This window comes from Melospiza melodia, chromosome 4 (assembly GCF_035770615.1).
Source record: "Melospiza melodia melodia isolate bMelMel2 chromosome 4, bMelMel2.pri, whole genome shotgun sequence".
NCBI lineage: Eukaryota > Metazoa > Chordata > Aves > Passeriformes > Passerellidae > Melospiza > Melospiza melodia.
Window position 1 is genome coordinate 88,183,502 of NC_086197.1, and position 25,613 is coordinate 88,209,114.

The 25,613-nt window shown below is 35.9% G+C and overlaps 1 protein-coding gene across 1 annotated transcript in view; it reads left to right on the forward strand.

Moving 5' to 3' along the window:
* The window catches only part of CERK (ceramide kinase), a 41,212-nt gene that overhangs the window by 6,723 nt on the left and 8,876 nt on the right, over window positions 1-25,613 (forward strand). The window contains exons 2-10 of the mRNA XM_063155451.1: window positions 2,269-2,382; window positions 3,600-3,722; window positions 5,644-5,769; window positions 6,283-6,346; window positions 10,496-10,641; window positions 19,372-19,446; window positions 20,929-21,081; window positions 21,897-22,002; window positions 23,756-23,826. Coding sequence (XP_063011521.1) covers window positions 2,269-2,382; window positions 3,600-3,722; window positions 5,644-5,769; window positions 6,283-6,346; window positions 10,496-10,641; window positions 19,372-19,446; window positions 20,929-21,081; window positions 21,897-22,002; window positions 23,756-23,826 — 978 coding nt within the window. The remainder of the gene's footprint in view (window positions 1-2,268; window positions 2,383-3,599; window positions 3,723-5,643; window positions 5,770-6,282; window positions 6,347-10,495; window positions 10,642-19,371; window positions 19,447-20,928; window positions 21,082-21,896; window positions 22,003-23,755; window positions 23,827-25,613) is intronic.

Genomic DNA, 25,613 nt, shown 5'->3' on the forward strand with positions numbered 1-25,613 from the left:
TTCCTTTGGTTTTTTCCCCTTCCGTTTTTCAGGAATCTGTTTTTCAGATTTGTAACTCTGGTGCCATAAGATTAAAAAAAAATACATATAAATTAAGAATATTTACTTTTTGCTTTTTTTTGCCATGTCTCTGAAGAGATTTGCTGGAAAATAAATACAGTCATGCAGCTATCAGAGTGGGAACACCAAATTAGGAGAGCTTATAAGTAGTTTCAAGGTTAATATAAGCTGTGTAATGTGTGCTGAGGTATATACTCCAAAGAAATGCTTTCAGTGATACAGATTTGGAAGTACTTTAAAATCGATTAGCTATTTGTTCAGTTGGACAGCTTTATTATATAAAAATGCCTAATAAGATAATTACTTCACTTGCTGCTCCCAGCATACATACTAATAAGTATGCACCATGTACAGCTATTTCCAAAAATGTTATTTAGAGCACTGTCATTTAAATTGTGATCTATATATAGTTTCTAAGTTTTATAGCATATCTTTGAGGAGTAACAAAACAAATTACCATTTGAATGCAATCTTCATAGATGCAACAAGCTTTTTTTCATATTTTGACATATGGATCAGTGGCAGAGCCAGTAGAAAAATAAGTAGAAGCAGTTTTGGAAAAGGAAGATTAAAGAATGTACTTCCTTTCCTTTATTGTTCCATCTCTGTTCTGTATTTCTTTTCTTTGGATAAATGTGTAGGTTAATCATATTAGCAGATCTTGTATCTGTTAGGAAGATGAAATAACTGTTACTGTCCAGTACTAGATATAGTCTTAGTATGTGCTTACTGTATATACTGTGTATATACAATAAGTACAAACAGAATCATACATCTCAGAGTTTATCTCAGCTCTTGGATCTTTATAACAACATTATGTGACTGCTGCACTTCCCTGTTGTGCCTTGAGTACAGTAAATATAATTATTATAAGCTGTGAAATACAGCCAGATTCCTAAATGACCTCAGAGTAAAGTTTGAAGGCTGCATTTCTTTTGAATCATGGTAAAAAATTCAGGGAAGATAAAATTACGAAATGGGTATAAATCATGTCAAATACCAAAACCCCTTAAGTGAGTAGTCACAAATTGTCAGTACATGTGATGATATGTAAAGACTCTTTTGACTAAACCAATTAAATAGGATGGGAAAAAATAATCAAAGTGAATTAGTGGCAAATTAATTGCAGTCATGACTGTGAAGAGGTCAGGGAAACTTTTCACTCATTTTACATTCCTCACCACTTCCACTGTACTGCTGCAAGACAGTGAGGAAAATGAAATGTAGAATAAACCCTGGTAACAATGGTATCATTGTCTGTGTTTTATGTGTCAAATATCTTGATATCGCTCCCTTTGTACATGAGAGAAGCAAGTATATTATAATTCTTATATAATAAGAGATTATTTACATAAGACTATATAATAATAATAATATTAATCTTTTATATAGGTGTATGCATACAGAGGGTACTTGCTTGTACATAAATACAAAGCATACATTATAAGTTTCACTTTTTTGAGATGAAGTAACAACAGAACTGTGTTGAAATCAGTAATGAAAATGAGACAAAAGTGTTCAATTTGAGAGGAGTTAAGAAGTCTGAGATGATGTTTAGGAACTATAGGAGAAAAGAGAATGAGGTTGGAGGAAATTATTTCATAGTCTGAGAACAAGAGGCCTTTAATTCTGAAAAACAGTAGGTTTGAAATTGATGCGAGGAAAATATTTCACAGCACATAAACATAACATCTGGAATTCTCTTCTTAAGAGATACTAAACTTTAAAAGCTTAGTGGGATTTAAAATCTTAAGAATTCATATGAATGCCTTTCTTTCATAAGCCAGATACTTACTTGACAATAACAAATAGCCTTTGTAGTCTGTGCTCTAGATTTAGTTGCACATTCTTTGAAATAGCTTGTGCTGTTCACTGTCAAGTATCTGGACTAGACCTCACAGAAGGGGCAGTTTAATTACTCTGAAATCAATGTTGCTGGATTTTGGCTTCATGCAAAAATATTTTTATACATGAAATACCTTATTTTCTGAGAAGTCGTAGGCATTTAAAATACTGGTTTGGGTAGTTGATAGGTGGTAATGGATTATGTGCTTTGACTAAAGACAATTCAGAAAATTTCTAGTTATGCTCTTGGTTGTGCTTATTGAACAAGTGCTCTAATCATATGTCTGTATCATATTAGGTATAGAAATAATCATTCAGGTGATGTTTGAAGATTCTAACATGTAAGATCTTGTGTTCATACAGAAAACTGTGTTGTACCCATCTCTGAGATCATTGCTGTAGAGGAAACTGAGTTTAACAAGAAACAACGTAACATTGGCAGATGGCAAAAAATGGCAAAGCTACATGCTTTCACAGGTAAGGCAAATAAGTCTCTGGATGCTTGTGCTTGCCATTCTGTGAAGATAGTTTAAGGCAGACTCAAAAGGAATTGTCAAAGTTTTGGAGGTTTTTTAACAGAAATGGTGTGTTGAAAAAAACTCCATATCCAAAAAACAAAAAAAACCCAAAGAAAACAAAAACAACACCCAAAAAAACCACCATAAAAGACCCCCCCCCCCCCCCCCCAAAAAAAAAAAATTTACAAAAATCCCCAGGAAAATCTCAAACTGAAATAAACCAAAGCAAAAGTCCCACAAAAAACAAACAAAAGAAACCCCACCAAAAATCTGTTGGTTTATATTTAAAGATCCTTATTTGGAAAATAAAACTCTTCCTTTAAGATCACATGCTGTGTTTAGCTATTTTTTAGTGAATTTAAAACTAATGTCTGAATGTTCACCCTGGAGTCTTTTTGCTGCTGAATGACTGCTTCAGGACACCTGCTTTCTACTTCTTGACCAGAAAATCGAGAGAGGGTGAAAGAATGAGTCCTAAATGTTTTTTAAATTACCCCTAACCATCAGGATGTGTGCATGAAAGTTACTTTGTATTATTGACTGCATTCTTAAAACAAAGTGCCAGAAATATGTGTCTGATTTAGGAAAAGAGTGATGACTTCTATGCTAAAAAGATGTCATGCCAGAATTTTATGCTGTACTTTCCTCACCTTTAGTTATCTAGTAAGAGTGATTTGAGATATTGTATATGAAGTGTAAGTATAAGAAAACAAAAGAAAACATAAGAAAACAAAATATTTTTTTCTCAAATTTCAGCTTTATAGAATAAATTCACCCTGTTGGTTACATGAGAATTGATGTCAGCATGGCTTATCTTCTTAAGCTTGCGGCTTTTTATGTAGATATTGCAGACTTTAATATAGATAATATGTAAGCTCAGTGAACTTTTGAACAAGTATGTCTATAATAAGTTGATGAGATGTGGCTTCTTTAAAAAGAAGTCTTTGTTTGGGTGTCTGCTTGTTAGCGAGTGTTTTCATTTATGTTTTCATTTGGACTCGACAAATATGCTGGTCATACTCTGAATGCTTCTGTCATTTGTAGAAGTGTGTAGTGGAGGTTAATTACAGGTCAGTATTTTGGAGATCTTTCTGAAATGCAGTTTTCGTTTCACAGAACCATCTCATTATGTTGGGGTTTTTTTTGTTTGTTTGCTGTTTTTTTGAATTTAAATAGTGCATTTTGTGAAGAAAGCCCGAAATCACCGCTGGCGGTGCAGTGCTGCGACGTTCTGGTGTTCTGATGAGCACTTATGTAATCAGTGGACACAGGCACTGAAGGAACTACTTGAAATGCAGAGTAAGTTGGAATAAACTATGAACATTTGCACCATCATTTTGGAGGCTTGTACACCAATCAATGTTATTTTGAAATATCTGCTTTTTTTAACTCTTAAGAGCAGCTTATGCTCAAAAATTGAGGAAGCCAAGAGTTGAGGTGTTTCCTTATCACTACTTTATCTTATGTGTTCACTAAGTTTTACTGAGTGCTTTAATCAGTCAAGACTGTTTGTGTCATACAATTTTGCCCAGATATAAATTATTTTCACAAAATAAAGTCACATTGGAAGCTTAGCATAGGCTTGAAATGATTGTAGCTTTGGAAAAAGTAATGGGCAGATGTGAGCTCAGGGATTTAAGGTACTCTAGAGATTTGAGGTCAAGGACTGTAGCAATTGGAAGATTTATGGGTGTGTTTCACCTTTCTAGACTCTGTCATCAAGAAAATGTGTTCTATGTAAGAAGAGTTCCCATTAGTAATTTCTGAGACTCTTGGACGTCTACTTCATGGGAGGTTAAAAGCAATTTTGAAGGCATTAACCTTAAAAGATGTCAAGAAGCAGCAGGAGCAGAGTAACTGACAGAAAGGAGGTCAAGGGTGATCACAGCAGAGGCAGTGCCTTGCTGACCAGGGTCCCACTGTATCTGAGCAGGGATAGGGATGGATACAGGTCCAATTTACAGGTGAGATACAGTAATTGCATCCATGCAGGGAGGCTGGAGTGGAACAGCTGGAGCTGGGATTAGGGATGAGCTCCCTACAGGGTAGGTCTGAGGCCCATCTGAGATACAGAGCTGGAGAATGGGTTGCATACAAGTACACCTACACTGGGACTTGAGCAAATACTTAAAGCTTACAGAATAAAAATGAGTATTTTAGAAAAACTGTTCTGAACGGGCAATGGAAACATTCTTAAAGTTTTTGTTTTGTATACATTACACAAAGTACATCTGTTTTTTTCAAAAAATGGCGTTTGTGCACCCATTCAGTACACCTGTGAGAAATGTGGCCTGAGCAGTCAATTCATTTGAATGCAGTCGTTCATTTTATTGGTAACAAATTCTTTCAGGAAAGGGAGTATTTTCTCAGATGGGCAGAAGAGTGCTTTGAGTGTACAGCAGATTTAAACCACTCAGTCTATCTAGCTTGGGTGGATTTGTTGTAAAAGTATGCTGATGTAATAATCTGATATTTTTTCCTTTTAAACTAATAATCTAGAATGCCATTTGAGGAAATATGTTAATGTTTTTGTCTGCTCTATGAAAAAGGAAGTCTCTCAGGTGCACCAAGCATTACTGTTTTGTATCTCTGTTCATACAGAGGTGTAATAGTTGTTTTAATTGTTATAGTGTAAATCCATAACTGTTTGGACAAATTTGAGATAGTAATATCAAAGGTGCTTTTGGAGGGGGGAAGGGGTAACACTTTAGGGCAACTGACACTGTAGGACAAGCACTTACTGTGCAGCATGTAGTTTTGTGAGGCATTCTTAGTGTGACTTGATCACTGAAAGGAAATGGATTTTAACCATGTTATTAAAAAAAAAAAGAATTTAAATTTATGTAAAAGTATTTTTATGTATGCTTCACTTACAAGTGGCTTTGTTGTTGCTGCCCTTTTTGTCTTCTGTGCCCATAATACTCATGTAATTAAAGTAACTTGTGTAGTGGGAAAGTACTGCAAGAATGGCAAGTAACAATGTGAGATAGGAAGTAGAAATGATTCTGAATTTCATCTGCTGTCTTACTAACAATTTGTTCAATACTGTTGATACCAGTATAATAAAGAGAGCAGATGAAGCAGGTTTTTATAGCTCTTTGTTAAAGAGTTACAGGTCTATTAGGCTGTGTTTGCTCTGTTAATAGGTTGGGTTTGTATGGCTTGATGAATTTTTCGGTTTGTGTACAAAAGCAGTGCACTATGGTTTTCCTTACTGCAGAGTCTAGACCAAAGCAGCTGCTTGTGTATATTAATCCCTTTGGAGGAAAAAGACAAGGCAAGAGGATTTATGAACAGAAAGTTGCTCCACTCTTCAGTCTGGCTTCTATATCCACTGATGTTGTTGGTGAGTAATGAGTACTTTAATTTCTTAATAAGCACAGCATGAACTCAAAAACAATCCTGAGTAGCTGAAGTTCTTTCTGTTAGTTACCTTTTCTCATTAAGGAAATGAAAGAAAATGGTAGAGAATGCCATTTATCTGGCTACCTATGCTTTACTTAGAAAACAACCTTCTATCAGCTTCCTGCTTACTAAAATAAAACTTCTTGTGGTCTTGAGCTATTTGAGCTCTAAATAAAAGATTCTGCCTTTCTTCTCTTTTTCAGTTTCACTGTTAAAACTAATAGATCATTTGCACAGTTTTTACTGAAATATTTTTTCCATATGCACTATGTATGTCTCCTTAATTTTTTCCCTGGCAAAAATCTTTTGAGACACATCTTATGGACAGGCTGTTTTATAGTCACATTGGTAATACAATCATGGTTATTAATGAATTTATTTTTATAATTCTATATTATATATACCTTTATAGTAGTTTTTAATAATAAATTTTCACGTGCTTATTTCTTCACAGTGACTGAACATGCTAACCATGCTAAGGACAACTTATTTGAAGTTAATATTTATAAATATGATGGGTAAGTAAATTTGCTTGCCTTTTTTTTATTATTTTTGAGCCAATAATTATGTAATTGGTCTGTTCCTGTCTCTAATTTAAAAGGGTAGCCTTCATTACTAATACATTTATTGCAACAGCTGAAAGTCCTGGGGCATGTTCCTTTTTGTAGGAGATCCACATTTAGGAGTATAAAAAGAAAAGTAAACTGTTTCAGTAAACTTGTTCAACACAATATATTCGAGCATAGTGTAACAATGTTTGCATGAGATTTGTGTTCAAAAGGTGAATGTTAGATTACTTCTGCTCAGTTGAGCATTCTGTTATAGCTCAAGAGCTACCCAGAAATGTTTAGTGGTCTTGACATACATGAGTTCAGAACACTACACCAGTAGCATTCAGCCTGTGTGTGAAAACATGGACTGTTCAGAAATGTTTCAGGTGGTTCCTCTTGCTGTATATGACTGTTCAATAGTGCCTACAGTGTGGCTACGTTTATTTGCATTTCTTCTGTTTCAAAGTTATTGCTTTAAAAGAAGATCTGACTGAATGGTGATCTTACATTCCATTATTGAGTCTGCTGTAGAAGCAGAATATTTTAATAAAAATGCCATGGTAATTTCAGTTTCCAATCCATGACATGAAAGTTACATGTCTGAAAAAACATGAAAATGTATGCAGATAAGCTCTCATAACGACAGTATTTTAGAATTCTTTTTGTGCCTGTTGACAGGTACATTTAAACTGGTAAGTTGCAAAAAGAAAACACATTGAGTCTTTTCAGAGTACTTTTGCTGTGGTACTTGGCTATATACATTGTGTCTGTTAGGAAAGAATGTTAATATGAAATGACATTCATAGGCTGAGTTCCCAGACTTCACCTGCTTTAAAATGACTTGCCTTCAAATAAACAGTTTTGTCTATAACTCTGATTTTTCTTAGTTTTTCAGAAGTTCAAGGAAGGGAAGCATTGATCCTAGATAAACCTAGTTAGTTGTTATTCTTCCTTTTCATTTGATCTGTGATTTGAAATAACTGTACTTATGGTTGATGAAATTTCAATACAGAGCAGAAAAGGAGGCAAATGAGCCCATGTCCACTCCTAGCAAATTGTTTTTTACAGGAAGTGGCAGTGGCCAGTTGTGGTAGTGTCTGAAGTGGTTTTGGCAGATTCAGTCTCATGTTGTAGAATTTTTATTCCTTTGGGTTTTTTGTTTGTTTGTTTTGGGGTTTTTTGGGGTGTTTTCTTTTTTTTTTTTTTTTTTTTTGTCTCTCTAACATTCCAAGATGCTCAATAGGCCAGAACACTGCATCTTTTTAGACTCTTAGGATTCTTCTATTCCTGGGTTAGGCCTGAGTGGCAGTTTGCTTGGGATCTGCAGCCTGTCTTTCCAAGCCTAACTTTTGTCCATCTTATACAACTCTTTTTCAGTGGTCAACAGTGATGTTAGGAAGGACTTCCTGAATTAAAACTACTTTTTAAATAGCTGATTAAGTGGTTATCTTGAAAATTTAAAAAATGGTTGAACCACAAAAATATGTGTTTCTTCAGGTTTGACTTTCCTCACACAGAGTAAAAGGTTCTTTGGATTCCTGCATCTAACTGATGTTCAGCTGTCCTGTAGACTGGTTCTGATGTGTGGCTTTTCCTTCATTTGGTGATGAATTTCTTCATTTCATCTCCAGATTCCCTATTTGGCAAAGCCATACATGGAATTCTGCAAGTAGATACAGGAATCTTAATGATAATTGCTTTGCTTCATTTCAAATGTTTCACTTTAGACAGCTGATTTAAATATCTTATGTGTGTTTCCTGTTTTTTCTTCCTATTTTACTTTATAGGAATAAGGTATTCATATTTTGCCTTATAGGAATTTCTTACAGTGAATGTAGTCACCTAATAGCTCAATGACAGAACAGCTTTTCTATAAGCAGTTACTTAAAGTTCTCATTTGGTTACAACATAGCAGGGTTTTGTGCATCACTGTACAGAACAATTAGAACATGCTGTAATATCATGCAGGTAATAGCCATGTTTGGAAGCTGTGACACATAGCCCTGTGCTTTCTTATACATATATTTGTTCCACAGGCCTTTGTAAAATTGTTTCTGGTCGGGGTTTTTTCCCTACTTTTTGAGTTAGTTCATAGAATGGCTGAGATAAGAAGGGACTGTAGTTTTTAAAAGCTCAATTTACTTGTGGGTTACCTTCTGAAGTCATCTAGATGTGGTTTGCTGTTGTCATCTATCTAAAAAGTGAAATGCTCTCCCTCTAGTAAAATGAAGCCAACAAGAAACAATCACTCTAAGATGCTTCTTTCAGGCATTCTTCACCAGGGGCCTTCACATGTGCAGTATATGTCTGACTTGTACATTGATCTTCTGATATTTCCCGTGAATTTGGTTGTGCTGTTACTGCATATGTGAAGTTTTTATCAAATTTACCTTTGATAGCTACAGACATTGATGTAACTGTCCCCTCTGAGCCTGGATATAGTGTTTGGTTTGTTATAGATGACCAAAGGGCTGGAGCACCTCTCCTATGAAGACAGGCTGGGAGAGCTGAGCTTGTTGAGCCTGAAGAAGGGAATGCTCCAGGGAGACTTTAGAGCACATTTCAGTACCTCAAGGGGACTTCAAAGGGGGCTGGAGAGGGACATTTTACAAGGGCATATAACAACAGGACAAGAGGGAAGTTTTAAACTAAATGAGGGAAGGTTTAGATTAGGTTTATGTAAGAAACTCCTTGCTGTGAGAGTGGAGAGGCACTGGAACAGACTGCCCAGAGAAGTCATGGATTCCCCATCCCTGGAAGTGTTAAAGGCCAGGCTGGATGGAGCTTTGAGCTAACTACTACTGAGACAACACTGACCTTGAACTGCCATGGAAATTTTTGTTTCTTTAGCCCATTTTTTTGAGTCTGCGGAGCAAGATAAGGCTAAAATTCAGGAATAGTATAGTTAAACTATTCAAAGAGAAAAAAATTAGGAAAATTGAAAACAGATATCCTTTTATTCCTGCTCTCTCAGTCTCCTAGGTCTTAACTTAGAGTTGGAGAGTTCACATTTTTAAGACTGTACTCACTGTTAATGGAAAAAAATTACTGTTTTTGTTTCTATTGTTTAATGGAAAAAAATGACAGCTTTCCATCTGCTGAAAATGCAATAATAACTAGCATTAAAGTCAACTATACTTAAAAATTAGATTAATTTGTCTTGCTCATTCTGCAATATCTGTTGCTGATGATGTGAAAGAGTATTATTTTATGAGTGGGAAATGATTGCTATATAGATAGCAGTACACATTCCTAGACTTGTGTGCTAGGAACTACATATGTAACTCTGGATTTCTCATGTGTTCCTTTAAAGTGTATTTGAATTAGTTTGTTTAGTTAAAGAATGTTTATGCTTGCTGGATGCATTTGATTGTTGTTCATAAAATGTATACTGCTGTAAAAGAGTCTTTTTACTTCCTAGTTTTTGCTTGGCTGTGGGCTCTCTGCTGAGCTTTAACATATTCAGGATCTGTGCAGCTGCTGTACCAGCTCTGACCTGAATTAAACTTGTGAAACAAAGTTTTGCCTCTGGTAACATTTAGAACTCTGTCTCCTGATGAATGGTTATGTAGATATAAATGACTTCTGTCAATTTGATGGGATCTGAGCATGTTTAAAAGAAGATGCAGGCATTCACTTTTCTGGATTTTCGCTTTCATCTAATGTATATTCCTATTAAATAGTGTAAACTACACTTCTGCCTGAGGTGGCAAACATTAACTTTTCCCTTTTTAGTAAAGGTACCCTATTTCCATTCTGTGTACTTCAAAAGCTGTATGTACAGTCCCGTTCAGTGTTTTACTTGTATAGTGAATTTCCACTAATATTTGTTTGTCTGCACACAGTAGTAGAGGATAAAGATTTTTGCAGGTTGCATTTCAACATTTTTTCCTAATGTTACAGATATATCTAGGTGCATTTGCAGTTTTGTAGCTTGAATTTTTTTCCTTGCTTTTTCTTAATTGCCTAGTTGACTGTGGGCTACTATATCCTGTACAAATGAAGGAAGATAATAGAACAACTATTTTTGGTGTGCCCAGTGCATGCCCTAAGTAGAACACTTGCCGTGTTGTTTATTGACTGTTAGTGTGCATTCTAATTTGTGTTTCCTGGCAGTGTTGTTTGTGTTGGTGGGGACGGCATGTTCAGTGAAGTGATGCATGGTCTCATTGGAAGAATGCAGAAGGACTCTGGCATAGACCAAAATAATCCCAAAGCATCGTTAGTCCAGTGCAATATAAGGATTGGCATAATTCCTGCTGGTAAGAAAGGGCTAACTTTCAGTTCAATTTATTCATTCATTCTTGAAATTTTTTCCTTATTCATAGCTTGATGAATTTAGGCCTAAGTGTAAGATCTGAGCAATGATATTCTATCAAGACATTAACTAAAGCTGTTTGTATCCATATAACATTTTTGATCACATGCAATTTTTTTAGGAAGAATATTTTGTAAAGGAAATCAAATCTTAATGTAACTTCAGAATTTAATAACTATCTTTTTTAGTGTCTTACTGTGTGTTAATATGAGATAAGATGTTGACAGTAATACCCTACTAAACACATTAAGGAGTAGAATTTACTAAACAGAAATTTACCTGATAAATATTTTTCCAGTTCCAAATCCACTAATTTAGTTAGATGTATAATGAGAACTTTCTGCTGGTCTGGCAAACTCCAAACAAATGCTAAGATTCCTGGACTCTCTTTTCTTCCATTTGTTCTCACAACAAGTACAGGGCATCTACAAATGAGGAACAGTTCTCATTTTCCAGACCAAGTTGCAGTTTCTGCTCCTTGTTAGAGGTGCTACACATTCACAATTGTCAGTTTTAGCCACTTTTTCAGGCAGTCTTGACTGCTGTCATTTGAGAGAATTCATTCTTCAAACTGAGGTCTTTCTTGATATGATTATTGTTATTATTATTTACCATAAAGGCATTCTTTGGATCAGTCTTACTGTTTTCAATCTGGTGTCCCAGCTGTTACCTCATCCTTTCCCTTTGGTCCTCAAAGATTCTTTCAACAGCAGATTAACATATTTGCTTTCTCTTACAGGATTGAATTAACTGTTTTAACTCTTTAACAGGGGACAGTCCAGTATCTTTACTATGCTGTTCACTTTTCTTGTCTGATGCTTGAGCTTTGAATTAAAAAGCTGGGTGTGAAATAAACATTGTAAGCTTCTAGTTAGAATTAAAGTAAAGGCTTCTGAGAAAATTTAGTTCAGGTTGTAAAACTATATCAAGTGAAGTACAACATTTGTACTCTCAAGCTATGGGTGACTAATTTTATGTTCCTTTCATCTTTGAGAAAAATGTATCCAGACCCAAACGTTCTGAATTGTTACTTGCAAGAAGCTTAACCTTTTCTGCCTGCAGTATAATAAATGTTTGGTATCTAAAAGTTACAATGTGAATATCCCCTTATGGTTTTTCACCCTTCTATTATATTTAAGTATATTCTGATTTTATTTGTTACAGCTTTGTATTAAAGTCAGTATGTATAATGAACTCCACAAGAAAAGAATTCAAAGTGGTGTTCTTCTCATCTTTTTTCTTACTTGAGCAAATTTCTTGAACTAAAGGTATTTTGCTTACATGACTGGTTTTAGGAGATTTTGCCTACTGGAGATATGTGACCGTAAGAAGATACAATTGAAAAACCAGAACCTCAATATTAAGAGCTATTTCTTTGTCCTCAGGAAAGATTAATCTTACTTTTTCAACATTATCTTAAAGCATTTTTGCATTGGGTGCAGTACTTTTGCACCCAAAAAGTATGAACTTCATTGACATTTTAATTTTGTTAGCATGTATCAAGTCACTTCTCTTACATTTTTTAATGTTTTGTTTTGTCCACTGTATCCTTTTGCTATTTGAATGTGTACTTTATGTTCTATTCCTAGAACTGACATGAGGCTTGTAATCAATGCTATAGTTCAAATATTTTCTCCAAGTTATTATTCAAATCCCTCAGAAGTTTTTATAATGATGTGTAAGGAAGTTGACCTTAAAGTTCTATTAATAAAATGTTTGGAAATAGAGAGGATAATGTATAAATACCATACAATAAACAAACAGATCAAGATATATATGATATTTCAAATGATCCATTTCTGTGTATATGGGAAAGTGCTTATTTATTGAAAAAGGTTGTCAAGTCACTGAACAAATCTTGACACATCTAGTCATTATAGTGACTTTAAATTGAATATGAGACAGCATAACCCTCCCTCAAGGCAGCAAGGTTTGGGGGTTTTTTTCTGGTTTGTATTTTTCCAGCCCATGGTGAAGCTGTTCTGTATTCATCTTTGCTTGATACAGTGGAGTTCTGACCATGTATTGACCCCAAAAGATTCTCTAGCTCTATCACTAGTGCAAGAAGTCTGTTCCAAAAATAAGTGAAATTCTTAAGAAGACCTTTTTTGTTTTTTTAAAAACGAAACCAATAGTCCTGAAATACTAGTCAAAAGTAATAATTAAATACTAATAATGCATCTAATAAAACTTCATCCATTGTGTTCTACTTCTTTATAACCAACCTTTTTAAAATATCCTAGGAACTCATTAATAGATAGTGAAAACAAAGACTACCAATAGTTTAAAGATGAAGATCTAAAGCTCTGTTTGTCTTCTGATACATAGAGGTGGTTTACTCAGTGATGACAGGAGCCTGGGGTAAGGAGAGAGTGGATCAGTGTTTTCACCTTTTTTATCACTTAGTTCCTGATATCATTGTGCTAAGAGAAACATGGCAGGTTGTGGTTTGTGGTTGTGATTAAATAGTTTCTGTATTCAAACAAAACTAAATTCAGTAGATGGTTTCAGAGACTGACAATTTAATTGTACAGAGGTTTGAAATTACAAGTGAAAGAGATTTAATGCTAAAACACTCATCTAAATGACTGGGTTTCAGTGATAAGCTTTATTTCATAGCAGAATTCCATCGTGCAGGCTCTTTTTTTTTTTTTGAATGTTGAATACTATTTGTGTATCATGATTCTAACTTTCTGCAGCAAATCCCTGCTTGGCTCTTTTTTTTTTTTTTCTTGAACAGTTATGTCAGTTTCCCAACAGCCTCTTTCTTTAGTATATCTTATTGTTGAAAAATATAATTTATTCTTATGCATTATGGAACATTTCTATAAAATAACTTGTGGTTTTGTTGACCTGTTGACCTGGATAAAAGACTTCTACTCAAATGGCAGTTTTAACTTCTGAATTTCTCTTAGTTGCAATCATTCTTCAAATCTGTCAGTGGAAATTGATTGTTTGCCATTGTAAGTGGACTTAGTGTTAAGAGTACTTAGAAGCTGTAGTGTATATCTGAAAACTTCTGTTTAGTTTTTTTTTCCTCTAGGCCTTAAAAGCTAGTTATTTCTTACTAGCCTTAAAAGCACTTTCAGCCATGTGCTCTCACTGCATTCAAACTAATAATATGTGTCCATAGAACTTCAGTGCAGAGAATGATTCCTGATACAGCTTGGACACTGATGTTTCATCCACATGTTTTAGTATTAAAATTGCACCCTCTGGAGTAAGCCAAAGTAATTTGCTGTTCTTATTACATAGAATATAATGCTGTTCTTGGCACAGAATAGGACAAAGCTGGCAACTGCTGTTCTTTTTTTTAGTTTAAAAGAACTTACTAGATTAAATATTTTTCATAATCTTAGCAGATAGGAAAAAACAAACCCACTTCACTCTGTTGTTATACTCTCTTGTTTCTGCATTCATTGCAATAATCAAGTCTGCAACCCACTGTGGGGGAAAATCTAAGCCCTTGGGAATACTGATCAGTAAAGTATAGACACAAAGTTAATAGCTATAGTGATTTTTGGCTTCTAGTGTATCCAGATTGGGTTCTGGTGGTCAGCTCTGTACTGTCTAGATTGAAGGATGCAGTATGATTATAATCAGAATGTTGATGTGTCACTGTAGAAGTTAAGAATGTCAAAGGCAGTACATGCTTCCTGTATGAACGTAATACAGGAAAAAGATGGAGGATTCATTCACAAGCTTAAAAAATAGATTCAAGTCAAGTTGTGAAGTGTGACTGGACTCATACTGCTGTCGTTTAGAATGTAAAATTATCTTTAAAATGTGTTAAAGCATAGCAATAAAAGCTATCTTTCTTGTTTAATTACTCCAAGTGGTCTGTTCTCAGCTTCTCAGCTACAAAGCTTGTAATATTTAATGATCTTTGCCATTTAGTTTCAAAGCTCACTATATCCACTTTGAAATCTGAAGTGCATGTTTTATGCTTCTCCTTCAGTACTTTAAATCCAGTAAACTTCTTGAAATGACAGTCTTAGGGCTAAATACTGCACTTAATATAGTGGGCCTGTCATGGAGACAAGTAAGTCAATATTACTTACTCCTATAATTTTAATTTCATCTCAAAAATCTGCCATTATTAGACTAAACAATTTTTGTTGTCTTGTGTTACTCAGCTACGCTGAAGTAATTATCTACCAAAAAAATCCTACACCAAAGTCTTTCTGGACTGTTTCTCTTTAAGCCAGTCTGTTGTTATGCAGATGAAACTTGACTTCTTGGTTTCTGTATGTGTAAAGGAAGACATACAAAACTTTGAGTAGGTACATGGGTGAAAGCCCAGAGCCTTCATCTCTCCCTGTAGCAGTAGCTTCTCCCCTTATTTTGAACGTGCCAGCTCCTTCTCATTTAAGAAGTACTTCTCAGAAAAGTAGTTTTGTAGAGTTTTTCAAGATATTAAATGCTGCTTGATCCAAAATCATGCAGTTACACTGTCATTAGGGCAGCTTACCTTAGGGCAGACATTTCATCTATATGATGACTGCATGGATTATGGATTCACAAAAACTCTGCACAAATATGAGACCCCCTCTGAAGTTGCTATTCTACCTTTTTTTTCACTACAAATATTGTTCTTATACTAATTTGTCTGAGGATTCTCTAGGTGCCATGGGAGCATCTGTTTCTATCAAGAGTATCTCACATAGAGCAATGCTCATAAGCTCTAAAAGTATTTCTATTTCTTTATTAAATTCATGGTTTTCCATAGGATCAGCATCTAGCTGACTTGCTTCTGTCACCTGCTTATTTTCGTACTTCAATTGTTTGTAATTTTTGTTTTCCATCAATAAAAGCACAAAAATAAATACATGTACCTCACACTATGTGTGTGTTTTGGTTTAAGAAACCTTAGTTGTAAGTTAGTAGTCTAATCATGATTCAGATTATTAAGTCTAGCACTTTGTCTGTCGTTGGTCCACCAATCAATGGCATGAACTCTTCCATACAACCAGCAAATTATTGATTTTTGCTTTACTACTTTGGTAGTTCTATTATCAATTTAAACTTGTGACGTGGTGTCTGAGTGTACCTGTCTGCATGACTTGTCTGCTCACAAATATCTAGCAATGTTCACATGCAAAGGGGAAGTCAGTGATTTGGCTGTAGTTCATTCTGTGTAATTCAGTCCCTCACTTTGCTTTCTTTTATATTGCTTTGACAAAATTTATGCAGAGTGCGTGCTCATTCATACTTCAATAAATATCTTGATTGTTCTTCCTTGTGATTGATTAACTAAAAGGAAGGATTTCCTGAATTTTTATATCATTAAATGTATTTATATAAACTATTTCATTTTTCATACTTGTGGAGGAAAAAAACCACAGAACTTGCCTGTGTAACAACCATGTGGCTGTATGAGACCTCCTAATAAAAAACAACTTAAAGGAAAATGAGTGATGTGTGGTAAAGATTCAAAGTAATTATACCTACCTTATCAAACACAAAATGTTGTGCCTTCTACATATTTCATGTTCTCAGTGAGTTCTTAACATCAAAGTCTCTGGGATGAAAGCTTTCTTTAGCTGGGAGAATTCAGACATTCAGCATCTGCCTGTGGTATGGTGGTGTGGTGCCACCATTGTTGAAATGTACTGACCCTATGCAAGATGATTGTAGTGCTAGAGTAGGAGTTGGAGGACAAGCAGAATAATCTGCAGCACTGGTGGTTGGTGGCATTTTAGGTAAAGGAATTAATATCCTTAAGGTAAGTTTCAGTTTGAAACTGGCACTCAAATTTTCATGCTTACATTTGGTGTCTGCATTGACATGGGCATCTAAATTTATAGCAGAGAGCATCTGGTCAATAGGATTAGCAGAGCCTGTTCATCTTCTGTAGCATCTGTTTGTCACATGCAGATGTCTTGCTTCCCAAGGCCTTCCCCCGAGGCCTGTGCGTGAGTACCTTGACTCAAGCTGAAGCTGCCATCAGCTATTCCTGGCATTATGTCCTTGACCAGGGCAGAAGCTTTGGCATATTGTCTGCAGTATAACGTGCACACATATAGCTGTGTGTGTCTTAAGCTGAAACTTAATCATTGCTTTGCATGCTGATTTTCTTCTCTACTAATAAACCAAATGCAATAATTAGTTTCTATACTGAATGGGTTTGTCTTTTTTTTAAGTGAATTAGGACCCAGTTAGCAAGTAGTCCAACTACTTCCTTCACATTTCCATGTAGTTCTCTGCAATTCATAAAAACCTCTTTTATGTTCCTTCACTCAGGCTGTTGCCCTTAAAAATCCCCAAAGAAAATCTGGCAGAGTATGTACATAATTTTTCTGTTGGTTTAGTCAGAGTGTACAATACCGACCACTTAATATTAGTCATGCTCTATGGGAAGCTTCTTGCCTAAACTGAGTGCTCTGGCAATCCCAAGATATTAATCATGGGATATTATTCAAGATATATTTACATTATAATCCTGCTTTTCATATCAGGCTTATACTGATGAAATAACCCAGATTTTGGTGGGTTTGTGTGTCCATCTGTTCAAAATGGTGTGGCAGCAGTTGTAGATTCCACATCTAGTGAAGATTCCCCCTAAAGATCTAGAAGTCTTGTTTAGTTAGGTATTCAAAAGAATTCAAACCCTGAGTCATCATGAACATTTTTGTGACCTTTAAACAAGTACTGTTTAATGTTAGGTTCATGCTTGGTGTGGTGTTATGGCAAGTTACATTCTCTTTCCATGTGTATGGAATGCTATAGTAGTTACAGCCATTGTAAATAGGTCACTGGTTTTGTTGCTCCATACTACCAGCTCCAAGAGGAAAAAACCAACAGTATTTTACTGTTGATATGTCTCCCATTTTAGAATCTCAGAATTAATTTCAGACTTCAGTTTTAATTTTAGACCTTCCTTACTAGTTAATGAATAGAAATGTAAATAAGTTCTGTGTAATTGCCAAACAGATGAATCAGCTTTTAATTGAATATAGAAGATCACAGGGAGATGGGCCTCTGGTGTTGAAAAGTAGTTTGCACAAATTCCCCTCTTCTCCTCCCATCTGTGTGTAAAACCACTTGGAAGCTCTGTTTGCGTCAAGACAAATGTAATTGAGGTAATTGTAGGAGCAGAACGCACACAGATGTGGAAGAAATGAGAAATGCTGGATTAAGTGTTAGGCTTGTACATTCAGCAGTAGAAGTTTAGGCCAGATCTCTCAGTGATTGTTTGTTTGTTTTTCTTTTCAAAATAGTCAGAATTTTCTGTTAATGAGCATAGGAGACAATATGAAACTTGGCAGTAAAGTATAGCTTCACCTTCAGAAGTCCACTTAATATTTTCTTTTATAGAACCTTAAATTAACACAAGATCATCATCTGAGTACTCCATCTGTTGTGATATTGAGGGAAATTGGAGTCCTCTGTTCTGCAATTGGCATATGCCTGTAATGGTACACTGGCACTGTCTTGTACCTCAGCCTTGTAGTGAGAGGCCTGTTTAGTCACCCTAATTCTTTTGTCCTGCAGTTCTGTTGTATTCTCTTAACTGGCTCCTGGAGCTGCTGCTTGTTCACTGTGGTAGATTTCTGCATAACATTTACTTGGTGAAAGCTTCTGTCCTGCCATTCACAGGCAGGGGAAGGGAAGTCTTCTGAAAAGGAAAGGATTTTCTTTGCTCCCATTATTAATTGCTAATGCCCTGGCTATTTCCAAAATGAAAAAGAATTTAAAAGTGGTTTTTAAGTAATGGTTGCTCATTCCTCCATTTTTAGTTTCTGTTTCAATTTGATAAGGCCTTAGAAATCAAGTACACTTTATTTGAGCTGCTCTTCCACCTAATGCATCGGTAGGAAATCTGAGAACGTGTGTGTGGACAAAGTTTCTCTTTTCAGACATCTACCTTTGACTTTAAAGGAATTCAGTTTCGTGGAAGGGATGGGAGAAACTGTAAGATAAATTCAGAGTTAGGTGCTGCACCAAATGCACTTCTGTCTGTCTGGATCTGAGTTCCAAGTTCCTGCTGCAGAGCAGAAACCAGATCCCTATGTTAGGCTCTTGTTTTCTATAGGAAACAGGGAGAGTTGTCCATTTCTGAACAGCATATAGGTGAAACCTAAAGCTTCCCCACTTTCTTCTTGTAGGTATTTTGCATCAAGTCTGTAAAGGTACACCTCTGTCCATTTTGTTACCCTATCTAGAAACTAATTCCTGAAAGCAAGTATTTTTACTAATTTTCAAATAATAGAACAGAGCAGAAATTTCTGGTATAAGATGACATCCTGAAATTTAGATCAGTACCACAAAAAACAGCAGACCAGTCAATTTCCCTTCCTTTCATGAGATCTCAACGAGCAAGAAATCCTAAACAGAGGAGAATCAATGTATGCCTGCTTCATTTGATATAAAAGCTATAATGTAATAGTGAAATTTTCCATGTAAATTAACTCCCTTCACAACTGCTACATGTTTATTGCTTATATTGTGAAATTTTTGTACTTTATATGGAGAGCAATAACTTGTATTCATTGAGGGGTGGGATGTTATAGTTTAAATAATAAAAATAATAATACAGTATTCCTGTATTTACTTTGTTCCATAAAATGGAAAGGAGCAAACCAAAGGAACATAATGCTTTTGTTTGGAGGACTGCACAAATAATACTTCTTTTGCAAAGATACAAATTGATGCCTAGTTTTTTATTTTTCAGGATCAACAGATTGCATATGCTATTCAACTGTTGGCATTTCTGATCCAGTAACTTCAGCTCTTCATATTATTGTAGGTGGGTGGTCACAGTTTGCTGTGTTGTTACAAAAGCAATGGAAGTAGCCCAAAATACATTTTCATTTAGTTCTTTCTTTATGTCTGTGAAATGTAATTTGAACATAATGGCTGAGTTGAAATACAAAGTTTTTTTTCTGGGATTTAAGTCTCTGATTTGAAATATAGGAGGTTAAAAACTGATTGCTTTCTCTACAGTAATTCATTGTTTTCAAGGGAACATTATTTCAAAAAAGTTGTGCTGAAGTTTTCATGAATTCTGTCATTCTTTTGAAATAAAGTAAATAGCAATAAGCATCAGTTGTTGGACTATCTCTACATATATATATATCTATCTTAGAGAAAAATAAAAGCTTTGAGAAATGCTTGTACACTTTAATGGTACTATTTTGTGCTAGTTGTCCAATTTTCCTGGGCAATTCAATATTCCCTTGCCAAGTTAGAGTTACAATGCCTTCCAATATCATTACTGAGTAACAGCTGCAGTTTTAGGATCTGGTATTGCAAAGATTTACACATGTGTTTCTGTTACTAACCTATGGTTTACTCTGTTCAGCATCTGTGGAGTTAAAGCCTTTGGACTAGGATTGGAAAGATGTGGCTTTACTATATAATAGTATAGTTTTAGCTGTGTTAAGTCCCAGAATCACAGAATGGGTCAGGTTGGAGGGGACCACAGTAGATCATCTGGTCCAACCTCCCTGTGAAATAGAAAAACCCCAAACACCAAAATACCAAACAAAGCAAAAAAACCCACCCCAACTCGCACCATCACTCCAAAGTTTGCATGAGGAGGCCATCAGAGAAGTGGTGTATTCATTGTTCTTGGGGATTTCCAGGACTTGACTGGATATGCCCTGAGTAACCTAATGGGACCTCATAGCTGAACCTGGTCTGAGTGGAAGGTTTGATGAGAAACCCCCAAAGGCTCCTTGCAGCTTGAATTATCCTCTGATAGTATGCCACAGAGGTTAAAGTAGTACCAGGAGAAGTACAGGAGATACTGCATCAGTCTGCTTAGGGAAAGGGGCTGTCAAACATTGACACAGGGTGCCAGTACTTAGAAGACAAGGTGTGTGGCACTTAGGGACATGGTTCAGTAGTGACCTTGAGGAGGCTGGGTTAGCATTTGGACTTGATGATCCCAAAGGCCTTTTCCAATCTAAATGGTTCTTCAACTCTATCCCCCCCTACTGCTACAGGGTAAAGGACTGTAAATTCTTCATTACCTGCTTTTAGCATACTGAGCCCTTCTTCTCACTTAGTGTTTAAAGCTTTTGAAGTATGAAATTAAATTAGTATTAAAAATTATATTTCCTTTTCTTTATGTGTAAGAAGTATATGCATTTATTACATATATATTGACATAAATGCAATATGTATTTTTTATTTTTAATGACTTTGCAGTGTTAAAGTTACTATCACGCTTGCAGCTGCAAATGAAATAAGGCATGATAAACCCTTGTACTTCTGATCTTCATAGGTGACTGTCAGCCTCTGGATGTCTCTTCTGTACATCACAACAACACATTTTTGAAATACTCTGTGTCATTGCTGGGTTATGGGTTTTATGGAGATATATTGAAGGATAGTGAGAAGAAGCGGTGGATGGGTCCAATGAGATATGACTACTCAGGTAATTTTTTTAATTACTACATTATTTTGTCAGCATGTAAGCATATTGAAGCAATTGGTTTATTCTCTCCAAACCAACCTTCTTTCAAGCTTGTAAACATCAGAAACATACTGAGCCTGATTTTAAACTCCTTGTAGTACCAAATATATTGAATTACATTATATAAAGCTCTGTAACTTTGGGGTTAACATTGAGAGTGGGCTCAAAAAATTTGTGTTGAATATGTGCCACCTATTGAAAATGGCCTGAAAAGTAATAACTATATAACTTAGTAATAAAATGTCTTAATCATTTTGACTTTCTTTCTAGTCACTTAAAGAGAGATAGGTACTCCTCTGTCTTGAACATTCAGTTGATGGAATGAATTGTTAATTTTGCCCTTATAGAGAGAGAGGAGTGATTTAGTCTTGTTACCTAATATTTGGATAAACCCTATGCTAGTGGAAAGCATCTTTTGCCTTGTTTGATTTATCTTGTGCTAGGGAAAGAAGATGCATGAGGAAAGTTTTAGTGCAGGCAAATTTTAAGATTCAGCAGTGATGTATAAGTAAATATTTTAGTTGGTTTTTAAAGCTGTCAAGTGAAATAATGGCACTTCTGACAAATGTTAAAACATTGGAGCGCTGCTGTGGTATTTTCTTGTTCCTTACAGTCTAAAACATCATAAGAAAAGAACTTCTCAGCTTGAGGAGGGCTACTATTGTTTTGCAGTCCTTAGAGAAGGAAAGAGATGAAAAATCAAGGAATGTATGCAGAGATATTTGCCATGTGGATTTATAATGACTTCATGCTGCATAATGCCTTTATTTATGTAGGCTTCAAGACTTTTCTTTCTCATCACTATTATGAAGGAACAATTGCTTATCAACCAGCAAAACACACACATGGATCTCCACGAGATAAAGTGAGCTGCAGAACAGGGTAGGCTAATGTTTATCTCTGGATATTTGGTGTGAACTATTTAAAAAGGCCTGTACATAAATAGAGGTTACGGAACTGCTGGTTTTAATATCAAAACACTTACTCTGAAAGAGATAAGCTTGTAAAAACAATTATTGACTCATTAAAAAGAACTCCTCATTTTATCAGATCATTAAACAAAAATCTAATAAAATTTTGTTAGCTGGTTCTCCTCCTCCCTCAATTTTAAGTAAAGCAAAATATAATAGCACAGGACTCAGTTACAAGATGCTGAGGATACTCTGCTGTGTTCCTACTAAGAAATCAAAAATCTGGATGGGTTGTAGCTTCTAGAAATGGAAATAATAATTCAGAAATTCTCAACTGTTCACATCCTAACTGCATCTAGAAAAGTTAGTGGTTGTTTTAGTGCCATAACAGTTGGCATGGCTTGTCCTGAGGACAAGTCCTCTCAGGAATCAGCCTATTTAGCCTGTTTCTTTGTATACTACTATGATGCTGTATGAATTCTTTCTGATATGCTTCACTTGTTTCTTTAGTCAGGGGATCTGCCTTAATCTCCCAGTGCTTCTTCCTTTCTCTTTGCTTTCACCTGCTTGAAATTATGCACTAGTATTAATTATTCCTCTTTATTTAGCTCTGATTTAGCTATCAGACATAAAGTACTTGTCACAGCACCAAACAGCACAGCAGGATACAGAGAAGTCACAAACTTTGTCCAGAAACAATAAGACTGCTGTGCCAGTGCTGTGACACACTGGGGATCAGATGCCAGTATCAGCTGGAGCAGCTATCCTGACCCATCAGGTGCCTTCATGCACCAGAGGGAGGGGAGGCTCCAGAGGGAGAGAGCTGTCATCCAGGTTTCCATCCAGGTTTCAGGAATGGAGTAAGGAATCCTTCCTGATAACTGCTGGAAAGGCAGTAGGGCCGGGCACAAGAAATTTAGGAGAATCCTGGGGTGTGGTAATGAGATTGATCATGCAGGTGATTGACAGGCTGGCTAGAACAACTACTCTGCCAGTCTTGATACAGAAGATAAAAAGTGGGGATGTGATGGTTGAGGTCAGTTTTAGCAGTGGGGACTGTGAGATTATAGAGTTTAAACTTCTGAGAGAAGTAAATGAGACAAAAAGTAGAATTGCAGCCTTGGACTTTGGTTTATTTGCATATCTTGGCAAGATTACATGGGAGACTGTCCTAGAATACAAAGAGGCATAGGAGAGTTAGTTGGTACCTCCTCAGAGTTCAAGAATAATCCATTCTGATACTCAGAAACTTGATAACCAGGATAGAAAAGCAATTTGGATGAGCAAGGACACTTGTGAGATGGAGTGTCTCCAGTATGTCAGTGTTGGAGCAGTCACATGTTGGAACAAGGTGCCCAGAGGTCTGTGGACTTGACCCTCACAGGTCCTCAAAACCTGACTGAATAAGACACTGAGCATCCTGATCCTGTAAGACCAACTTTGAGCTCTCCTGTGAGACCAGCTTTGATCACATCAGAGATCCCTTCCAGCCTGTGTGGTCTTCTGGCTCTCTGCTGCTGTTACCTCTGACATCCAGTAATCTTTAGAACTGTACTTAAATAACTGCACTGCCTGCAGGGCTATGATCATTCATGCCACATGAGGATTGTCAGTGCATCTTGTGGTGGGGGAAGATCTTGTAATGGCTGGGTAAAAAAAAAAAAAAAGTTGAAATGAACAATAGTGGAGGTCTTTCAGGAATTGAATGGTATTTTTGTTTTCAGATGTTACATTTGCAAGCAAAGTGAGAAACAGCTGGCAGAACAGAACAAGGAACATGGGTTGAAGAATGAAGGTAATTTATCAAAAGAAAGTAAAATGTGATAGTATTACACAAATTATTCCTTTTCAGAAGATAGCAGTTCAAGTGTGCATGTATTTTGTTTTTTTAAACATTGAGTTACTTTGTAATCCCATTTTTTTTTTCAGTTTCTACAAAACACCTGTAAGTGTCATCGCCCCCCTGTACTCATCACTAGTGAGGCCACACCTTGATTCCTGTGTTCACTTTTGGGCCCCTCATTTTAAGGATGACCTTGAGGTGCTGAAAGATGTCCAGAGAAGGGCAACAGAGCTGGTGAAGGGTCTGGAGCACAAGTCCTGTGAGGAGCAGCTGAGGGAGCTGGGGATGTTTAACCTGGAGAAAAGGAGGCTCAGGGGAGACCTCATCACACTCTACAACTGCCTGCAGGGAGGCTGTAGGCTTGTGGGGTTCTTGTGACCTCAAATTATGCCAGGGAAGGTTTAGTGTGGATATTAGGAAAAATCTCTTCATGGAAAGGGCTGTCAAGCATTGGCAAAGGCTGACCATGGAAGTGGTGTCTTGGAATTGTCAGATGTAGGAACATCAGTTGGACTCTGATTTTAGAGGTCTTTTCCAAACAAAATGATTCTACGACATCGATTCTAAGTATGTGAAAAACATGTAAGGTGTCTTCTCTACCCAAACCTCAGAAAATTCTGATAAAATTATACTAATTGTATATTTCAATGTGTTTAGTTTCTTTTCTTTAAGAAAAATAATATTCTGTGAGCTAGGACAATGGGTTTTTGTGAAAAGGACTGAATGGATGAACTGTGAGGTGTCATAGAAGGAAGCAGTTTATTAAGATAACTTTTAGAAAAGATCAGGATTAAAAATTTGTGTTTGTTAGCACAAATGTCATCCTACTATGAGGCTGTGAACTTGGACACCTAGTAACTGATCTAGTGGACTTGAGTATTTCTGTACAACATCCCACCAACACTCACTATAAATGATAAATGAGATTTCTGTCCTCTTTCTGTAGTTATGCTGTCCTTACTCTCTCTTTTATCCCCATTCTAACCCCTGTGCACACTTGTGTAGGGTTTTTTTCTAATGAGTGTCACTTTTCTTTCCTCTTGTTTAAACAAGTGTTAATAAATTCTCTTCAGTCATTCCCCCAGTTGTATCTCTTTATGTCTGGCTGCTACATCCTAATGGGAAGAAGTACTGATATTGCTACACCTGGGGCCTTGCTAGAGGAAGATGATGTAGATTCACTTGAGTTTTGCCTTCAGCTTTGGTTCATCATTTTGGATAAGCCCCTCTTAAAGAGCAGGCTGGCTTTCTGTGGGTGCTTCTTTCTGCCTTTACTTTGTTTTTGTTTCTTATTATAGAGCCCAGTGCATACAATTATAATTTTCTTGACAAGCATTTGGGCCTTATGACCTATATTACCTTACAATTGCTGGTTTTTTGCACTGTGACTGTGCCAGGTTCTAGGCATTTGTTATCATACTTTGATTATCATACTGTGGAGATTCACTGGTAGCATAAAGATTTCTGTGCAACTTGAATTCCCATTACACTTGTTCAGTGCTTTCATCCTAGCTGATGCTTTTAGATCTTTGATATAGTCAAGAGATGGTCAAATCAGAATATTTCTTGGGTTATTTTAATCTATACCCAGATTCAACTAAAAAATTTTTAGAGTATAAATAATGCATAGAAATAATAATATAAATATGACAATAGGTTCTTTGGTAAGAAAAAAATTTGTCTTTTTGAGAAATGATTGTAGTTATAAATTGCCAACCTTTTTTCTTTTGTTTGTCTGG